This window comes from Salmo trutta, chromosome 18 (genome assembly GCF_901001165.1).
Source record: "Salmo trutta chromosome 18, fSalTru1.1, whole genome shotgun sequence".
Classification (NCBI taxonomy): domain Eukaryota; kingdom Metazoa; phylum Chordata; class Actinopteri; order Salmoniformes; family Salmonidae; genus Salmo; species Salmo trutta.
In genome coordinates this window covers 48,504,836-48,520,656 of record NC_042974.1, presented here as the reverse complement: position 1 = coordinate 48,520,656, position 15,821 = coordinate 48,504,836, and the positions used below count along the sequence as shown (strand labels likewise).

The 15,821-nt window shown below is 41.1% G+C and overlaps 1 protein-coding gene across 3 annotated transcripts; it reads right to left on the bottom strand.

The window, feature by feature from the left end:
• Window positions 1-5,318: 5,318 nt before the first annotated feature.
• Window positions 5,319-15,183, bottom strand: LOC115153421 (ras-related protein Rab-23). 3 transcript variants are annotated; one of them, XM_029698854.1, is made up of 9 exons: window positions 14,550-15,183; window positions 14,175-14,251; window positions 14,047-14,080; window positions 11,760-12,000; window positions 10,288-10,373; window positions 8,377-8,533; window positions 8,141-8,223; window positions 7,932-8,024; window positions 5,319-6,575 (listed from the first exon to the last, which is right to left on the bottom strand). In XM_029698854.1, exons 4-9 carry the CDS (start codon window positions 11,912-11,914, stop codon window positions 6,442-6,444), a joined length of 708 nt encoding a protein of 235 aa, XP_029554714.1. In that variant the 5' UTR covers window positions 11,915-12,000; window positions 14,047-14,080; window positions 14,175-14,251; window positions 14,550-15,183; the 3' UTR covers window positions 5,319-6,441. The 3 variants fall into 3 exon arrangements, with proteins under 3 accessions (XP_029554714.1, XP_029554713.1, XP_029554715.1); XM_029698853.1 differs by lacking the exon at window positions 14,175-14,251; XM_029698855.1 differs by lacking the exons at window positions 14,047-14,080; window positions 14,175-14,251.
• Window positions 15,184-15,821: the final 638 nt, after the last annotated feature.

Genomic DNA, 15,821 nt, shown 5'->3' with positions numbered 1-15,821 from the left:
TGCAGATCTTCTCCAAGTCATTAAGGTTTCGAGGCTGACGTTTGGCAACTCGAACCGTCAGCTCCCTCCACAGATTTTCTATGGGATTAAGGTCTGGAGACTGGCTAGGCCACTCCAGGACCTTAATGTGCTTCTTCTTGAGCCACTCCTTTGTTGCCTTGGCCGTGTGTTTTGGGTCATTGTCATGCTGGAATACCCATCCACGACCCATTTTCAATGCCCTGGCTGTGGGAAGGAGGTTCTCACCCAAGATTTGACGGTACATGGCCCCGTCCATCGTCCCTTTGATGCGGTGAAGTGATCCTGTCCCCTTAGCAGAAAAACACCCCCAAAGCATAATGTTTCCACCTCCATGTTTGACGGTGGGGATGGTGCTCTTGGGGTCATAGGCAGCATTCCTCCTCCTCCAAACACGGCGAGTTGAGTTGATGCCAAAGAGCTCCATTTTGGTCTTATCTGACCACAACACTTTCACCCAGTTGTCCTCTGAATCATTCAGATGTTCATTGGCAAACTTCAGACAGGCATGTATATGTGCTTTCTTGAGCAGGGGGACCTTGCGGGTGCTGCAGGATTTCAGTCCTTCACGGCGTAGTGTGTTACCAATTGTTTTCTTGGTGACTATGGTCCCAGCTGCCTTGAGATCATTGACAAGATCCTCCCGTGTAGTTCTGGGCTGATTCCTCACCGTTCTCATGATCATTGCAACTCCACGAGGTGAGATCTTGCATGGAGCCCCAGGCCGAGGGAGATTGACAGTTCTTTTGTGTTTCTTCCATTTGCGAACAATCGCACCAACTGTTGTCACCTTCTCACCAAGCTGCTTGGTGATGGTCTTGTAGCCCATTCCAGCCTTGTGTAGGTCTACAATCTTGTCCCTGACATCCTTGGAGAGCTCTTTGGTCTTGGCCATGGTGGAGAGTTTGGAATCTGATTGATTGATTGCTTCTGTGGACAAGTGTCTTTTATACAGGTAACAAACTGAGATTAGGAGCACTCCCTTTAAGAGTGTGCTCCTAATCTCAGCTCGTTACCTGTATAAAAGACACCTGGGAGCCAGAAATCTGATTGAGAGGGGGTCAAATACTTATTTCCCTCATTAAAATGCAAATCAATTTATAACATTTTTTACGTGTTTTTCTGGATTTTTTTTGTTATTGTGTCTCTCACTGTTCAAATAAACCTACCATTAAAATTATAGACTGATAATTTCTTTGTCAGTGGGCAAACGTACAAAATCAGCAAGGGACCAAATACTTTTTTCCCCTCACTGTACTATGTCAATACATCATGAATTGGCATTTCATAAGCAGGTGCAAAGTGAGCAACATGCACAGTACATGCATGTATGTAATACTAGGCAGTCATTTTAGATGTCCATTAACACACACATTTAGGTTTTTCAAAGCAAGTCAGATGTTTTGAATAAATATGATTTATGTATTCCACTTGCTGAAAGACATTGTTATTCTACAATCTTTGGGGGATGGTCTCATTGCAATGTTTCTACCTGTAATTCTAACAAACCACACACAATTGAAAAGGTGGGTAAAATAAACAAATATTCTAAGTGTAGCTAATACGTTTCTTTTTTAATGCTTCATTTAACATTTTACAATAAAACTGCACATTAAGATTTACTATCAGCTGTGTGCAAAGTGGAAATTACATTTTTTTTTTGAAAACAATCAAAATAGAGATTTTATTTATGCTAATTCCCCATCAAACAGATTTTATTTATGCTAGATCACCATCAAACAGATTTTCAACAAAGCTGCAGGTGCAAGTATTGCATGTGTGGCACACCTTGAGACACTGTTAAATCAAAGTAATGGAAATAAACAAACTAGGTGAGATATACTCTGTACCTATTACTTGGTGTCACACAATTCTGACAAAATGTAACATTTAGTTAAGTCTTTAGCCTGGTCCCAGGTGTATTGTGCTCTTGCCTACTTCAAGCTGACAAACAATGTTTGGCATGGCAATTCCATAAGGAGTTGGAAAGAGAGCAGAAACAGTCTGGCACTCAGGCTAGGTTATCTAGAAACAAACAAAGTTCATGGAAGCAGTATGTAATAAATCAGTAAGCCATCTGCAAAATGTAATAACATCAGAATGGATTACAGTGATTCTCACAACACCTGAGTGAAAGAGCACTTGACCATATATAAGAATGGTAACTGATTTAATTATTAATTAAATGTTCAATATAAACATTATGTATTTTCAGGAGACAAACATCATTAAAACATCTCATTGTTAAAGTGCCTTTAGTCAATTTGAACAAAATGGAACATTTTTACAAACAGCAACTGTTAAGGGATGGTATGTGATTTACAATATTTACTAAGCAGGAGTCTTTAAATCAAACTAGTTAAACCAAAATATGTTTAAAGATACACAATGAATGAGAATGTAAACATACATGGTCAAGGCTTTGTGGCATTAAACTGTGGTTCCATATTCATTCACTTGGAAAAACCAAACAAGGCAAGCATGCAAATTTTCATACAACATTTACTGATACCAAAACACAGACTAAATATTAGGGTACCTTTTCTATGTACAGTAGAATGTACTTATAACCATGGTGCCATTTTGATTTGTGAATAGTATTAAATGGGTAAGTAGAAGTTATAATGACGAGCACAGTATAAAGAATGAGACTTTCCTTTCTGTCCTACAGTGAAATTAGAGCAGGAATTACTAGTCTTGCCTCAGAAAAGCCAACAAAGCAATCAGAGTGGAAACAGTACAGAACACTATCCAAGCATGATGACTAGGTGAGCCATTACAAAGCTATCCTGTAGTTCTGTTCATAATGTTAAGAACATTCTATCAAGAGACCATTAATTATGAGATCTCTTTTCAATCACACATGAAATTTGATATTTCTTTAAAAACAATAATGTAGTGTTAATTTCTCCCGAAACTAACAAATATATACTGAACAAAAATATAAAATGCAACATGTCAAAACTGTTGGTCCCATGTTTCATAAGCTGAAATAAAACATCCCAGAAATTGTAAATGTGCACAAAAAGCTTACTTCTTTCAAATTTGTTTACATCACTGTTAGTGAACATTTCTCCTTTGCCAAGATAATCCATCCACCTGACTGGTGTTGTACATCAAGAAGCTCATTAAACAGCATGATCATTACATAGGTGCATCTTGCGCTGGGTACAATAAAAGGCCACTAAAATGTGCAGTTGTTAAACAACGCCACAGAGGTCTTAAGTGTTGAGGGTGCGTGCAATTGACATGCTGACTGCAGGAATCTCCACCGGAACTGATGCCAGAGAATTGAATGTTAATTTCTCTACCATAAGCCACCTCCAACATCATTTTAGAGAATTTAGCAGTACGTCCAACCGGCCTCACAACCGCAGACCGTGTGTAACCACGCAAGCCCAGGAACTCCACATCCGGCTTCTTCACCTGTGGGGTCATCTGAGACCAGCCACACGGACAGCTGATAAAACTGAGGAATATTTCTGTCTGTAATAAATCCCTTTTGAGGGGAAAAAGTAATTCTGATTGGCTGGGCCTGCCCATTCATGTGAAATCCATAGACTAGGGCCTAATGACTATTTCAATTGAATGGATTTCCTTATATGAACTGTAACTCAGTAGAATCATTGAAATTGCATGTTGCGTTTATATACTTGTTCAGTATAAATGTAACAAATATACATATTAGACTCACAAATATGAGCACATTAAAGATGTTACAATTGTACCATAGTAGAAACAAATAAAGCACACACAGTTGAAGTAGGAAGTTTACAGACACCTTAAAAATACATTTAAACTCAGTTTCACAATTCCTGACATTTAATCCTAGTAAAAATTCCCTGTCTTAGGTCAGTTAGGATCACCACTTTATTTTAAGAATGTGAAATGTTAGAATAATAGCAGAGAGAATGATTTATTTCAGCTTTTATTTATTTCATCACATTCCCAGTGAGTCAGAAGTTTACATACACTCAATTAGTATTTGGTAGCATTGCCTTTAAATTGTTTAACTTGGGTCAAATGTTTTGTGTAGCCTTCCACAAGCTTCCCACAATAAGTTGGGTGAATTTTGTACCATTCCTCCTGACAGAGCTGGTGTAACTGAGTCAGGTTTGTAGGCCTCCTTGCTCGCACACACTTTTTCAGTTCTGCCCACAACTTTTCTATAGGATTGAGGTCAGGGCTTTGTGATGGCCAATCCAATACCTTGACTTTGTTGTCCTTAAGCCATTTTGCCACAACTTTGGAAGTATGCTTGGGGTCATTATCCATTTGGAAGACCCATTTGCTACCAAGCTTTAACTTCCTGGCTGATGTCTTGAGATGTTGCTTCAATATATCCACATAATTTTCCATCCTCATGAAGCCATCTATTTTGTGAAGTGCACCAGTCCCTCCTGCAGCAAAGCACCCCCACAACATGATGCTGCCACCCCCGTGCTTCACGGTTGGGATGGTGTTCTTTGGCTTGCAAGCCTCCCCCTTCTTCCTCCAAACATAACAATGGTCATTATGACCAAACAGTTCTATTTTTGTTTCATCAGACCAGAGGACATTTCTCCAAAAATTACAATATTTGTCCCCATGTGCAGTTGCAAACCGTAGTCTGTTTTTTTAATAGCGGTTTTGGAGCAGTGGCTTCTTCCTTGCTGAGCAGCCTTTCAGGTTATGTTGATATAGGACTCGTTTTACTGTGGATATAGATACTTTTGTACCCGTTTCCTCCAGCATCTTCACAAGGTCCTTTGCTGTTGTTCTGGGATTGATTTGCACTTTTCGCACCAAAGTACGTTCATCTGTAGGAGACAGAACGCATCTCCTTCCTGAGCGGTATGATGGCTGCGTGGTCCCATGGTGTTTATACTTGAGTACTATTGTTTGTACAGATGAATGTGGTACCTTCAGGCATTTGTAAATTACCCCCAAGGATGAACCAGACTTATGGAGGTCTACAATTATTTTTCGTAAGTCTTGGCTGATTTCTTTTGATTTTCCCATGATGTCAAGCAAAGAAGCACCGAGTTTGAAGGTAGGCCGTGAAATACATCCACAGGTACACCTCCAATTGACTCAAATTATGTCAATTGGCCTATCAGAAACTTTTCCAAGCTGTTTAAAAGGCACAGCCAACTTAGTGTATGTAAACTTCTGACCTACTGGAATTGTGATACAGTGAATTGTAAGTGAAATAATCTGTCTGTAAACAATGGTTGAAAGAATTACTTGTCATGCACAAAGTAGCTGTCCTAACCGACTTGCCAAAACTATAGTTTGTTAACAAGAAATTTGTGGAGTGGTTGAAAAATTAGTTTTATTGACTCCAACCTAAGTGTATATAAACTTCCAACTTCAACTGTATATGATTTAAAATGCTGCAATATGTAAACAATTGTGATTTCTAGTATCCTATGAAACACCTGTGTGTGCTAACCAGATAAAGAGGGATATATTGATTGGCATTGTCTGTGTAACAAAACACTTCACTGGCTCATCCATTCTATAAGATCAGTACATTTTATAATTTTGTGACTCAAGTAGAGCTTATTGTGCGAATCTCAAATTGTATTTGGTAATATAAGAGCACATTCTATTGGTCTTCGTTGTAATTCAGTATTCTCATACAACTACCAATCACTCCTACCTTTCACTTTCAAATATGTAAATTTCTTACAACAATAAAAGGAAGTTAAGAAACTATTTGGCACTATGTTAAGTTTTAGGCAACTCATTGTCTGCCAACATTTGTTAAACACTTAAAATTCATATAAAAATACCTTTCAGAAAACAATGAACAATTATGTCCAAGTCTTTATCCACAATATACAGCGTAGATTGAACCATATTCCATTAATATTTTAAACAAAATATGGTACAAAATAAATCAGTATATCTCTTACAATAAACATATTGCACAGATGAACAGTCAAATGCACAAATGGTAATCTGTAAAAATCACATATGAACATACAAAGATGCCTTGTTAGTGAACTAGAATGTAACCCTTCCCTACAACATGTTGAAGGGTGTAAATGAGGAAAACCCTGCAACGCCCAACCCCAATTCCCCAAAAGATAAGCTTCAAGAATTCCATTCATGCTACAACATAGGTTTTGGTATCCATTGCAGCCACCAGGAGGACTATTGTTACTTTTGCCGTACTGGTGCTTTAGATCCCACATCTATCCATGTGAATCATAGGCTGGACTGGATCTGTAAAGATGCTCAACGTCATGATAGGCACAATGCGCAGGTGCAGATTAGATCTAGGTTGAGCTCAAATTGATATAACATACCATATCCTATGCAGACTTTGGTCTGTGAAAGAATCTACCCCTATAATACACAACCATTCATCAATCAAGACTCTTTCCCTCACATATGGCAGTCAAAACGTACAGTATTGTAGGGAATGGATTGATTCTAAAGAAGGCTGCAGCTACTGAAGAGGTTTTTGCTCTTCTTGGTCCTCTGTTTGTTGGGCCGCAAGCTGATGATTTCACGGCCATTGCTGGAGTTCTGACTAGATAGGTTACTACTTGTGGTGTTGAAAACGCCTGTTAGGGTAGAGATTTGTAAATGAAGTGATACAACTTTAAAGACTAATTTCTGGCACACAAAAGTTAAACAAAACACGTGCAATTTACAGTTTCAAAGTTTACTTTGAGTTGTTCTGAACACTATAAGACCATATTCACAATTTTGTGAATAAAATTTGCCACGATAAGCTCACCTGAAAGCACTTTTTACTCCATTCGGTGCATACCAATCAACCAAATGTATTTATAAAGCCCTTTTTACATCAGCCGATGTCAAAGTGCTATACAGAAACCCAGCCTAAAACCCCAAAACACATAGCAAACTTATGTTTTAATAAAGTACCTTGTGAAAGGCCAATACTGCAAGACCATATTTTATAATTTAGCGTGTCATGTTGGCAATAGAATAAGCTTTCAAATAATGCAGGTGTGCGTTCGAAACAAAAACTTGAAGTGGGCTTGCGTTAGTTTCTCCAAAAGCTCTTCCAAACTGTTTTAAATTATTCAGTCCTATAATGCCATATCAATTGTGAATTCATCTTTCTTATTGAGAATGTGTCTTGCACATACTGTACAATTTATAGGAGCCTAATATAATTTTTTCTGGACAAGTGTGAATGTGATGCGTAAAGACCTTTAGGTCTACATGTTAAAGCTAACTAGAACAATGTGGACTGCAAAAACAGCAAACATATTTTGCAAAACTGGATGCATTCTACTGTGAGAACATTCTGTGCCCTCCAGCCAAATTAGAGTTGATTACGCAAATACCGTCAATAGCCTACACAACTTGAGACAACTGCATGCAGTTTTAAGCCATGGAGAAAGTTGATTGGCCAAGTGAGTGGTCAAGCCCTCGCAACACCTACAACTTATTTATTCATCAAAACCCAGATCTTTTGTGCCACCGACAGCTATTGCGCCCATGATTCCCGCTGTGAAAATACCGACAACTCGAAAGCACCATGTGGCTGTGCTAAAATTTCCCATTAGGTACATTTTGTTAAAACAGAGCCCGGAGACAGACATCTTACTCAAGACCCCTTTTTCATCCTGTGTTGTATTTTGCATGAATGTTGTCGTCATGTTACTGAATGTCATGGACAAATGACAAATGTACAGTAAATATAAAATGCAAAAATTATGCATAATGTCTCATTTTATTATTTTCTTGATAAGAACCATTTCAATGTGGGCATGTCCATGTACAATTTCCACGAGTGTAAGGGTTTAATGTTGTTGGTGGAAAAAAAACAGATCCAAAACACTAACTATCATTGCAGAACTAGCAGTACGACACAAAATCCCTCTGTGGCCTTGTACAAATCAATCCCAGAGGTCTGGACTAACTGGCATGGTTATCAGGATGCTTACCAATTTTATTGCCTGCTGTATGCACTGCCTCGGGCTCCTCTGCTGTTTGCCGCTTGAGTCGCTGCAGATACTTATCTGCTAGGTATTTGAAAACTGAAAAGAAGAAATTATAGAATTAAAAAAAATATTTCAAAAAATGGGTGATTCCCATTGCATCCTATCTAGCAGTTATTTTAACTGGTTCGTTGTACACAATTTCTGTATCTCACCTTCATTGACATTGAGGTCCTCCTTTACAGAGGTTCTATAAAACCTCAACTTGAGCTTCTTGGCCAGACCTTCTGCCTCCTCACTATAGTACCAGGAGAAAAAGAGCACAGATTACTGATCAATTCTGCCATGCTTGAAATATCAGAATATCCAATTAAGATTTATGTTCTACAAGCCATGCATCTTATACAACAAGCCAAGTCAAAGAAGGGATATTGGTCAGAGGAAGTCTTACTTTTTGATCATCGTGTCATCCAGAAGGTCAATCTTGTTCTGCACCAGGACAGTGGGGATGTCTCCCACCTCTAGCTCCACCTTCTCCCACCAGCTGCCGACCGCCTCGAACGACTCCCTGTCGGTGGTGGAGAAGACCAGAACACACGCCTGGGCACCTGGAACACATACAAAGACCTGCTGTCACCACAATGCTGGATCTTCACAGCACGCACACACACACACTTTCAAAACAAATAACTGATTTGTATATATAAACTCAGTAACAACAGAAAAAAACGTCCTCACTGTCAACTGTGTTTAATTTCAGCCAACTTAACATGTGTAAATATTTGTATGAACATAAGATTCAACAGACAAACAGACAAGATCTACAGACATGTGACTAAAAGAAATGGAATGTGTCCCTGAACAAAGAGGGGTTCAAAATCAAAAGCAACAGTCAGTAGCTGGTGTGGCCACCAGCTGCATTAAGTACTGCAGTGCATCTCCTCCTCATGGGACTGCACCAGATCTGCCAGTTCTTGCTGTGAGATGTTACCCCACTCTTTCACCAAAGCACCTGCAAGTTCCCAGACATTTCTGGGGTAATGGCCCTAGCCCTCACCCTCCGATCCAACAGGTCCCAGACGTGCTCAATGGGATTGAGATCCGGGCTCTTCGCTGGCCATGGCAGAACACTGACATTCCTGTCTTGCAGGAAATCACGCACAGAACGAGCAGTATGGCTGGTAGCATTGTCATGCTGGAGGGTCATGTCAGGATGAGCCTGCAGGAAGGGTACCACATGAGGGAGGAGGATGTCTTCCTTGTAACGACAACAAGCTCAGTCCTATGACGCTGTGACACACCGCCCCAGACCATGACGGACCCTCCACCTCCAAATCAATCCCGCTCCAGAGTACAGGCCTCGGTGTAACGCTCATTCCTTCGACGATAAACGCGAATCCGACCATCACCTCTGGTGAGACAAAGGGTTTGTCGGTGAAGAGCACTTTTGCCAGTCCTGTCTGGTCCAGCGACAGTGAGTTTGTTCCCATAGGCGACGTTGTAGCCGGTGATGTCTGGTGAGAACCTACCTTACAACAGGCCTACAAGCCCTTAGTCCAGCCTTTCTCAGCCTATTGCGGACAGTCTGAGCACTGATGGAGGGATTGTGCATTCCTGGTGTAACTCGCCAGTTGTTGTTGCCATCCTGTACCTGTCCCACAGGTGTGATGTTCGGATGTACCGATCCTGTGCAGGTGTTGTTACACGTGGTGTGCCACTGCGAGGACGATCAGCTGTCCGTCCTGTCTCCCTGTAGCGCTGTCTTAGGCATCTCACAGTACGGACATTGCAATTTATTGCCCTGGCCACATCTGCAGCCCTCATGCCTCCTTGCAGCATGCCCAAGTCACATTCACGCAGATGAGCAGGGACCCTGGGCCTCTTTCTTTTGGTGTTTCTCAGTGTCAGTAGAAAGGCCTCTTTAGTGTTCCAAGTTTTCATAACTGTGACCTCAATTGCCTACCATCTAGGCACCTTTGCCTACCGTCTGGACAGCTGTTAGTGTCTTAACGGCCGTTTCACAGGTGTATGTTCATTAATTGTTTATGGTTCATTGAACAAACATGGGGCACAGTGTTTAAACCCTTTACAATGAAGATCTGTGAAGTTATTTGGATTTTTACGAATTATCCTTGAAAGACAGGGTCCTGAAAAAGGGACTATTTAAAAAAAAAATATATATATATATATTATTTCTATTTCCATACACCCCAGTTTGTATTGGTTGTGTTCTTTTCCCCCCGGAAATAAAATCTGGACATAAATGGTACAGTTCAACAGCTAAAACCATACTGAAAAATGACCTGTATGACAGACCCAGTGAAGGAGTATCATGTCCTTCCCTGTGAGTGAGGAGTCTTACCGCGGTAGTAGGCCTTGGTGATGGCATCAAACTCTTCCTGCCCTGCTGTGTCCCACAACATCAATCTCACATCTTCATCATTCACTCTGGGAAAGGAACAGAAAAGGGATTTTAAATACTTTGTATTGTGTGTATACATTTCTACTTGACTGTCATACCTAATACTACAGTTCTGCACTAGAGGGATAGTGTGCTGAGTCAAATGTCCCCCACACCTTTATTGCCGTATAAAAACAATACTTTAAGCTTTCAGTGAGCGCACCTTCATCTTGCTGTTTTGCCTCTATTATTCAATGCAGTTAGAGATCTGGCATTTCCTGAGAATAACTATGCCTCCTCATACATCTGGGCACTGCATGTCCATTATCTGTGACCAAAGCCATTATCATGCCTTAAACAGCTGAATGAAATACCGCTTGACACTTTACATTTGAGTTATTGGTTTGCTTCACATCTGTTAAGCATAAAAATAAGGAAAATAGACTTACTGGAATGATAAGGAGAATGAGTAGTTTTGGGAAGTACTTTTTTTTACATTAGGCCAAAACCTTAAAAGGTCTTTGAGCCAAAACACAGTTACCTAAAACAGTTCGTTAGACATGGATGCCAGGGATCTCTTATAAAATAACATTTTAAGAGATGGTTTCTGTGCATCCAGAATGCATTCATTTTGATTTCAGTGGTCACTTAGAACAGTGGTACTTAAATCTCTCCTGGGGACCCACAGTCGTTCCATGCATTTGCTCTAGGCCTATTCCAGAGCTAGCACACCAGATTCAACTTGTTAACTAATCATCAAGCCCTTGACTAAGTGAATCAGGTGAGTTAGTTCAGGGCTACAACCGAGGAGAGGTTTGAAAACCACTGACTTAGGACATAGATTTAGTCGACCGTTCTACCAGGTATGACTGCTATTGTAATATACCTCCTTGTCAGATTGCACTATATGTATGCATAGCTGTAAGAGGTTTACTTTGTATTTTGGTGCATCTTCAGTGTTCTCTTTTGGCTTCAATATGCTCCCGTAAGCCTTCCACAGGGATGCTGGCCCATGTTGACTCCAATGCTTCCCACAGTTGTGTCAAGTTGGCTGGATGTCCTTTGGGTGGTGGACCATTCTTGATACACACGGAACACTGTTGATTGTGAAAAACCCAGCAGCGTTGCAGCCCTTGACACCTACTACCACACCCCGTTCAAAGACACTTAAATATTTTGTCTTGCCCATTCACCCTCAATTGCACAAATACACAATCCGAGTCAGTTGTCTTAAGGCTTAAAAATCCTTATTTAACCTGTCTCCTCTTCATCTACACTGATTGAAGTGGATTTAACATGCGACAACAATAAGGGATCATAGCTTTCACTTTGATTCACCTGTTCAATCTATGTCATGAAAAGAGCAGGTGTTCTCAATGTTTTGTATACTCAGTTTATTTGTAAGACACACTGCCAATAGAAAATCTCCTCACAGTATCTGCCTCTCCAGGAAGTCCACACCGATGGTCTTCTTGTAGTCCTTGGTGAAGATGCCCTTGCAGTAGCGCTGGATCATGCTGGACTTCCCCACCGCACCATTGCCCACCACCACCACCTTGATGGCCACTTCTATGTCCTCCTCCAACATGGCTGTGTCTTGCTGGGTTTTCTAAACACTTCAAGGCAGTCTGGTGTTACTGCTGGGGGGCTGGCACTGGATCAGTTAGACACCTCCTGATAGAGACACAATGACACAAACTTATGTTTTACATATTGATAAACCTGACTTAAGGTCTTACCATTGTTATTTTCTCTGCACAAAACCTGCGTCCTTCTGCAGCTCCAACATCCAAGTTATATTCTCGCTGACTGACGAGCCTAGCCCACAAAAACATCCTTCTGTTTGTTCAGCAATATGATGTACTTTGTTTAGATGAGGAGAACACTTTCTACCTCACTGCTCCTCAGTCTTCCCATAAAACCATCACTTTTTGGCTTTCAGGTCTGCTGTTTAACAGCGGAGTGTAAATATTAGCCAGTGCATCAATTTTACATTTTAGTCTTTTAGCAAACGCTCTTATCCAGAGTGACTTACAGTAACGAGTGCATACATTTCCATGCTGCAGCCCTCTGAAGTAACATCAGCTGATGGATTCCTCATCCTTACATGGTACAGTCAGCTTCACTTAGCTCAGTCACTGCCTCAGTCTTTCTGCTCCTACACACTTTTCCATTAGGTAGCTGGCTGGCTGCCTGGATCCTGGCTGCCTGGGGACCTGGCTGCCTGGGGACCTGGCTGCCTGGGGACCTGGCTGCCTGGGGACCTGGCTGCCTGGGGACCTGGCTGCCTGGGGACCTGGCTGCCTGGGGACCTGGCTGCCTGGGGACCTGGCTGCCTGGGGACCTGGCTGCCTGGGGACCTGGCTGCCTGGGGACCTGGCTGCCTGGGGACCTGGCTGCCTGGGGACCTGGCTGCCTGGGGACCTGGCTGCCTGGGGACCTGGCTGCCTGGGGACCTGGCTGCCTGGGGACCTGGCTGGGATTCAAGTGTTGAGGTCACGATGCTCCAGATGACTAAGCTATGCTGTCTTATGGGAACTGACAACTGAGCTAAATCCCATATCTCCTGGATATGAGCAGGCAAACATCCCCACGGCAGCCCAAACCCCTTGCCTGGTAATGTGAACAACAATATCACAACATGTTGGCCTAAACAAAGTATCAACTTTGTAGCAAAATAATACCAGAGGCTAGTGCTATGGGCCTATCGCTATCAGTGACCTTAAGTCCAAACAAAACAAAGCTCTGGGTTGACTTAACCCCAACAGACTATGCAAGGAATGTGAAGCTGATCTGTCTAGGGTTCCACGGCACACAAAGCCAAGGTGGGCCTTTTTCCTGAGTTTAAACGCTCAGAGCGGCTGTTTGTTATCCTCAGCTAGTCCTATTCATAAAATGGATGATCCAAAACCCACCGTAAACAGGCTGGTGTCTCAACCACAATGAAACCACTACCTTGACACCTATTAATCAAGCCATGTCCTTGTGTAACCTAAACTGAAAACAAGTAAAACTTATACAGACAAACATGGAATATGCTAGGTAGATGTGGCTACTAGGCGACTGGAATGACCACAGATTGAGTTACAAAGTAGAGCCTCTCCCGCAACATCTCAAAGGTAACTGAATACAGTGCTGACTAACTTAGCTGCATGCAAAGACACGTCAGTTTAATTTACCATTCGCTCAGATTTTGCAAACTCTGTTTTAGTGACATGCACTTAAAGGAATTCTGCTCAAATTCAGCAGATGCAGCAAACCTTGGCAAATATGGATGTTCCACTGTACAAAAACATATTCCCTTACATTGACTCTTCACATATGCTCTGATTGGATAGATTTAGCATAAAATTAAACATTGGAAGAGGAACGTGCTGGTATGTCTAGGCCTACCTGTAGACTGCATAGTTAGATTGTTCCTTCAAAGTTACTAGCCTGACAAACTGGTAACCAGGCATTCATCCACAGTACTTGTGTGAACACTCCATTATTAAGGTCACAATGGCCTACTTTAAATTGGAAGACAGTTAATTGACAAATTGCTCAACATGAACAGCAGCTGCTGAAGAGGTTCACTTTAGAATGGCACTACTAATGCATTTACACCACTAGACAACATCTAGCTACAGTTCGTACGCCAGATATGTGATAACTATGTATCCATTACTGGGCGTTACAGGTTAGATTATACCAAACGCTGCCATAGATTTTTCAACTAACCTGCTTTTGGCGATACGGTCTTCGTTCTCAATTTCTGTGGGGAAAAATGTATCTTATAAAATGTCCGTGTCCAGATGCAGGTGGTTCTACAAAAAAAACTGAGAAATATATGAAATGCATGTTTGTACCTGTAACGCCCAGCAAAGGAAACAGTTATCACATGTCTGGCGTACAAACTGTAGCAAGACATTATCACCAGGGAATTCTGTATACAGTGAGCCGAGAGAGGATGGGGTATATTGCAAAGGTTTAGGACTTGCTGAACAGTGTTAGAAAGTGTTTTTTTAAATCCACTAAATAAATTAAGGTGTCAGATTCATGCAAACTCAGAATTCTACATTAACGTTAATAACTAGCTAGTATTCATGTTATTTGTTCGGAGGCTGTCCAAAGATTGATACACATTCTCCCTTACGAAGAACACGGAAACAAAGAATCTGAGACAACAATTGGCAACAAATGTATCATTTCGAGTGATAAACTCATAACATTGTTTATCTTACCTGCATTACAGTTACATGACTGTGTGACTCGTCTTCCAGCTACAAACGTCCTTATTATACCTCAGTGGCTGCAACAGGACTAATGCAAAATAGAATTGCTGCGCAATGAAAAATAATAAATAACACGTTCTCCTGGCCCCCGAAAAATACAAGTTATAATGAAAACTGTACCATAGTAACAAGCAAATCGTTGTAATAATTTGAAACGCTAATTTAGCTAGCCATCTAAACTAATGAACGATGGATTGTCCGGCCTCCACGTTCAGCTAATATTAGCTAGCACGTCTCATAAGAGTACTATAGCATCTAGCTGAGCTTGCTAGCACTTTAACGTTAGACAATGTCACAAATCATTCAACAATAACTAGCGAAAACTATCACGATGTTGAGACAACAAGAGGAGCTAAATATCAACGCGTTTCATCTATGTAACAAGTCGTCTAATTCTATTTCACAAAGCGACTATTTGAAATCAAGACATTTTAGTTGGCTTGCTAGCGGTTTGCTCGGCTCTCCCACAAACTGCAAGTTACCACAGCCACAAAGTCATTATTATGGCTAAACCCCGCCTATTTCTATAATTGATCTTCATAAAATCTGATTTTAAACCTAACCCTAACGGCACTGCTAACCGTATACATAAATTTAGACCAAAAAGCGAATTTTAGTTTCCATGCATTTTTACGATATAGCCATTTTTACTTTGTGGCTGGGTTACTAGTGACAACCTACAACTGCAGTCCGGTTGCTATAAACGCTTTTGGTTTTCGGGAGCAATAGAAGATCCAAAGTTAACTGCAACTCTCTTCTGTCCCTGGGTCATTTTCTGAAATGCAAAGCGTGTAAAATACATTAAAATACACATCCTAGCTGATCTCGAGTCTGTTTGTGGCCAGGTTGTGTCGTGATTACTCCAATTACTTCACAGGACTACTCCCCCCAAACACTGATCAATGGTCAGTTTCCCTAGTTATATTTTTCTATCAACCTCCGAGTTTCCGGGAAGGGTGTTCTTATCCTAGATAAGTGGTTAGAGGTGGAAGAATGTCATGAGAGACAGGGTCGGCGTAAAGCTGAAGCAGAAAAGAAGTTGGATGAAGCATTGGTTTATAAAGTTTTTTTCACCACCAAATATGGTAATGAGAGAAAGTCCAGTCGCGGGTTGTGGGAGAGTATGAAACATATCTCAATACATTTTTCTGTTCCCAAAACTACAATCTGTTACGAACACAGTGCACTATGTTTTATAGAGTCGACGCTTTGCCAAAGTAA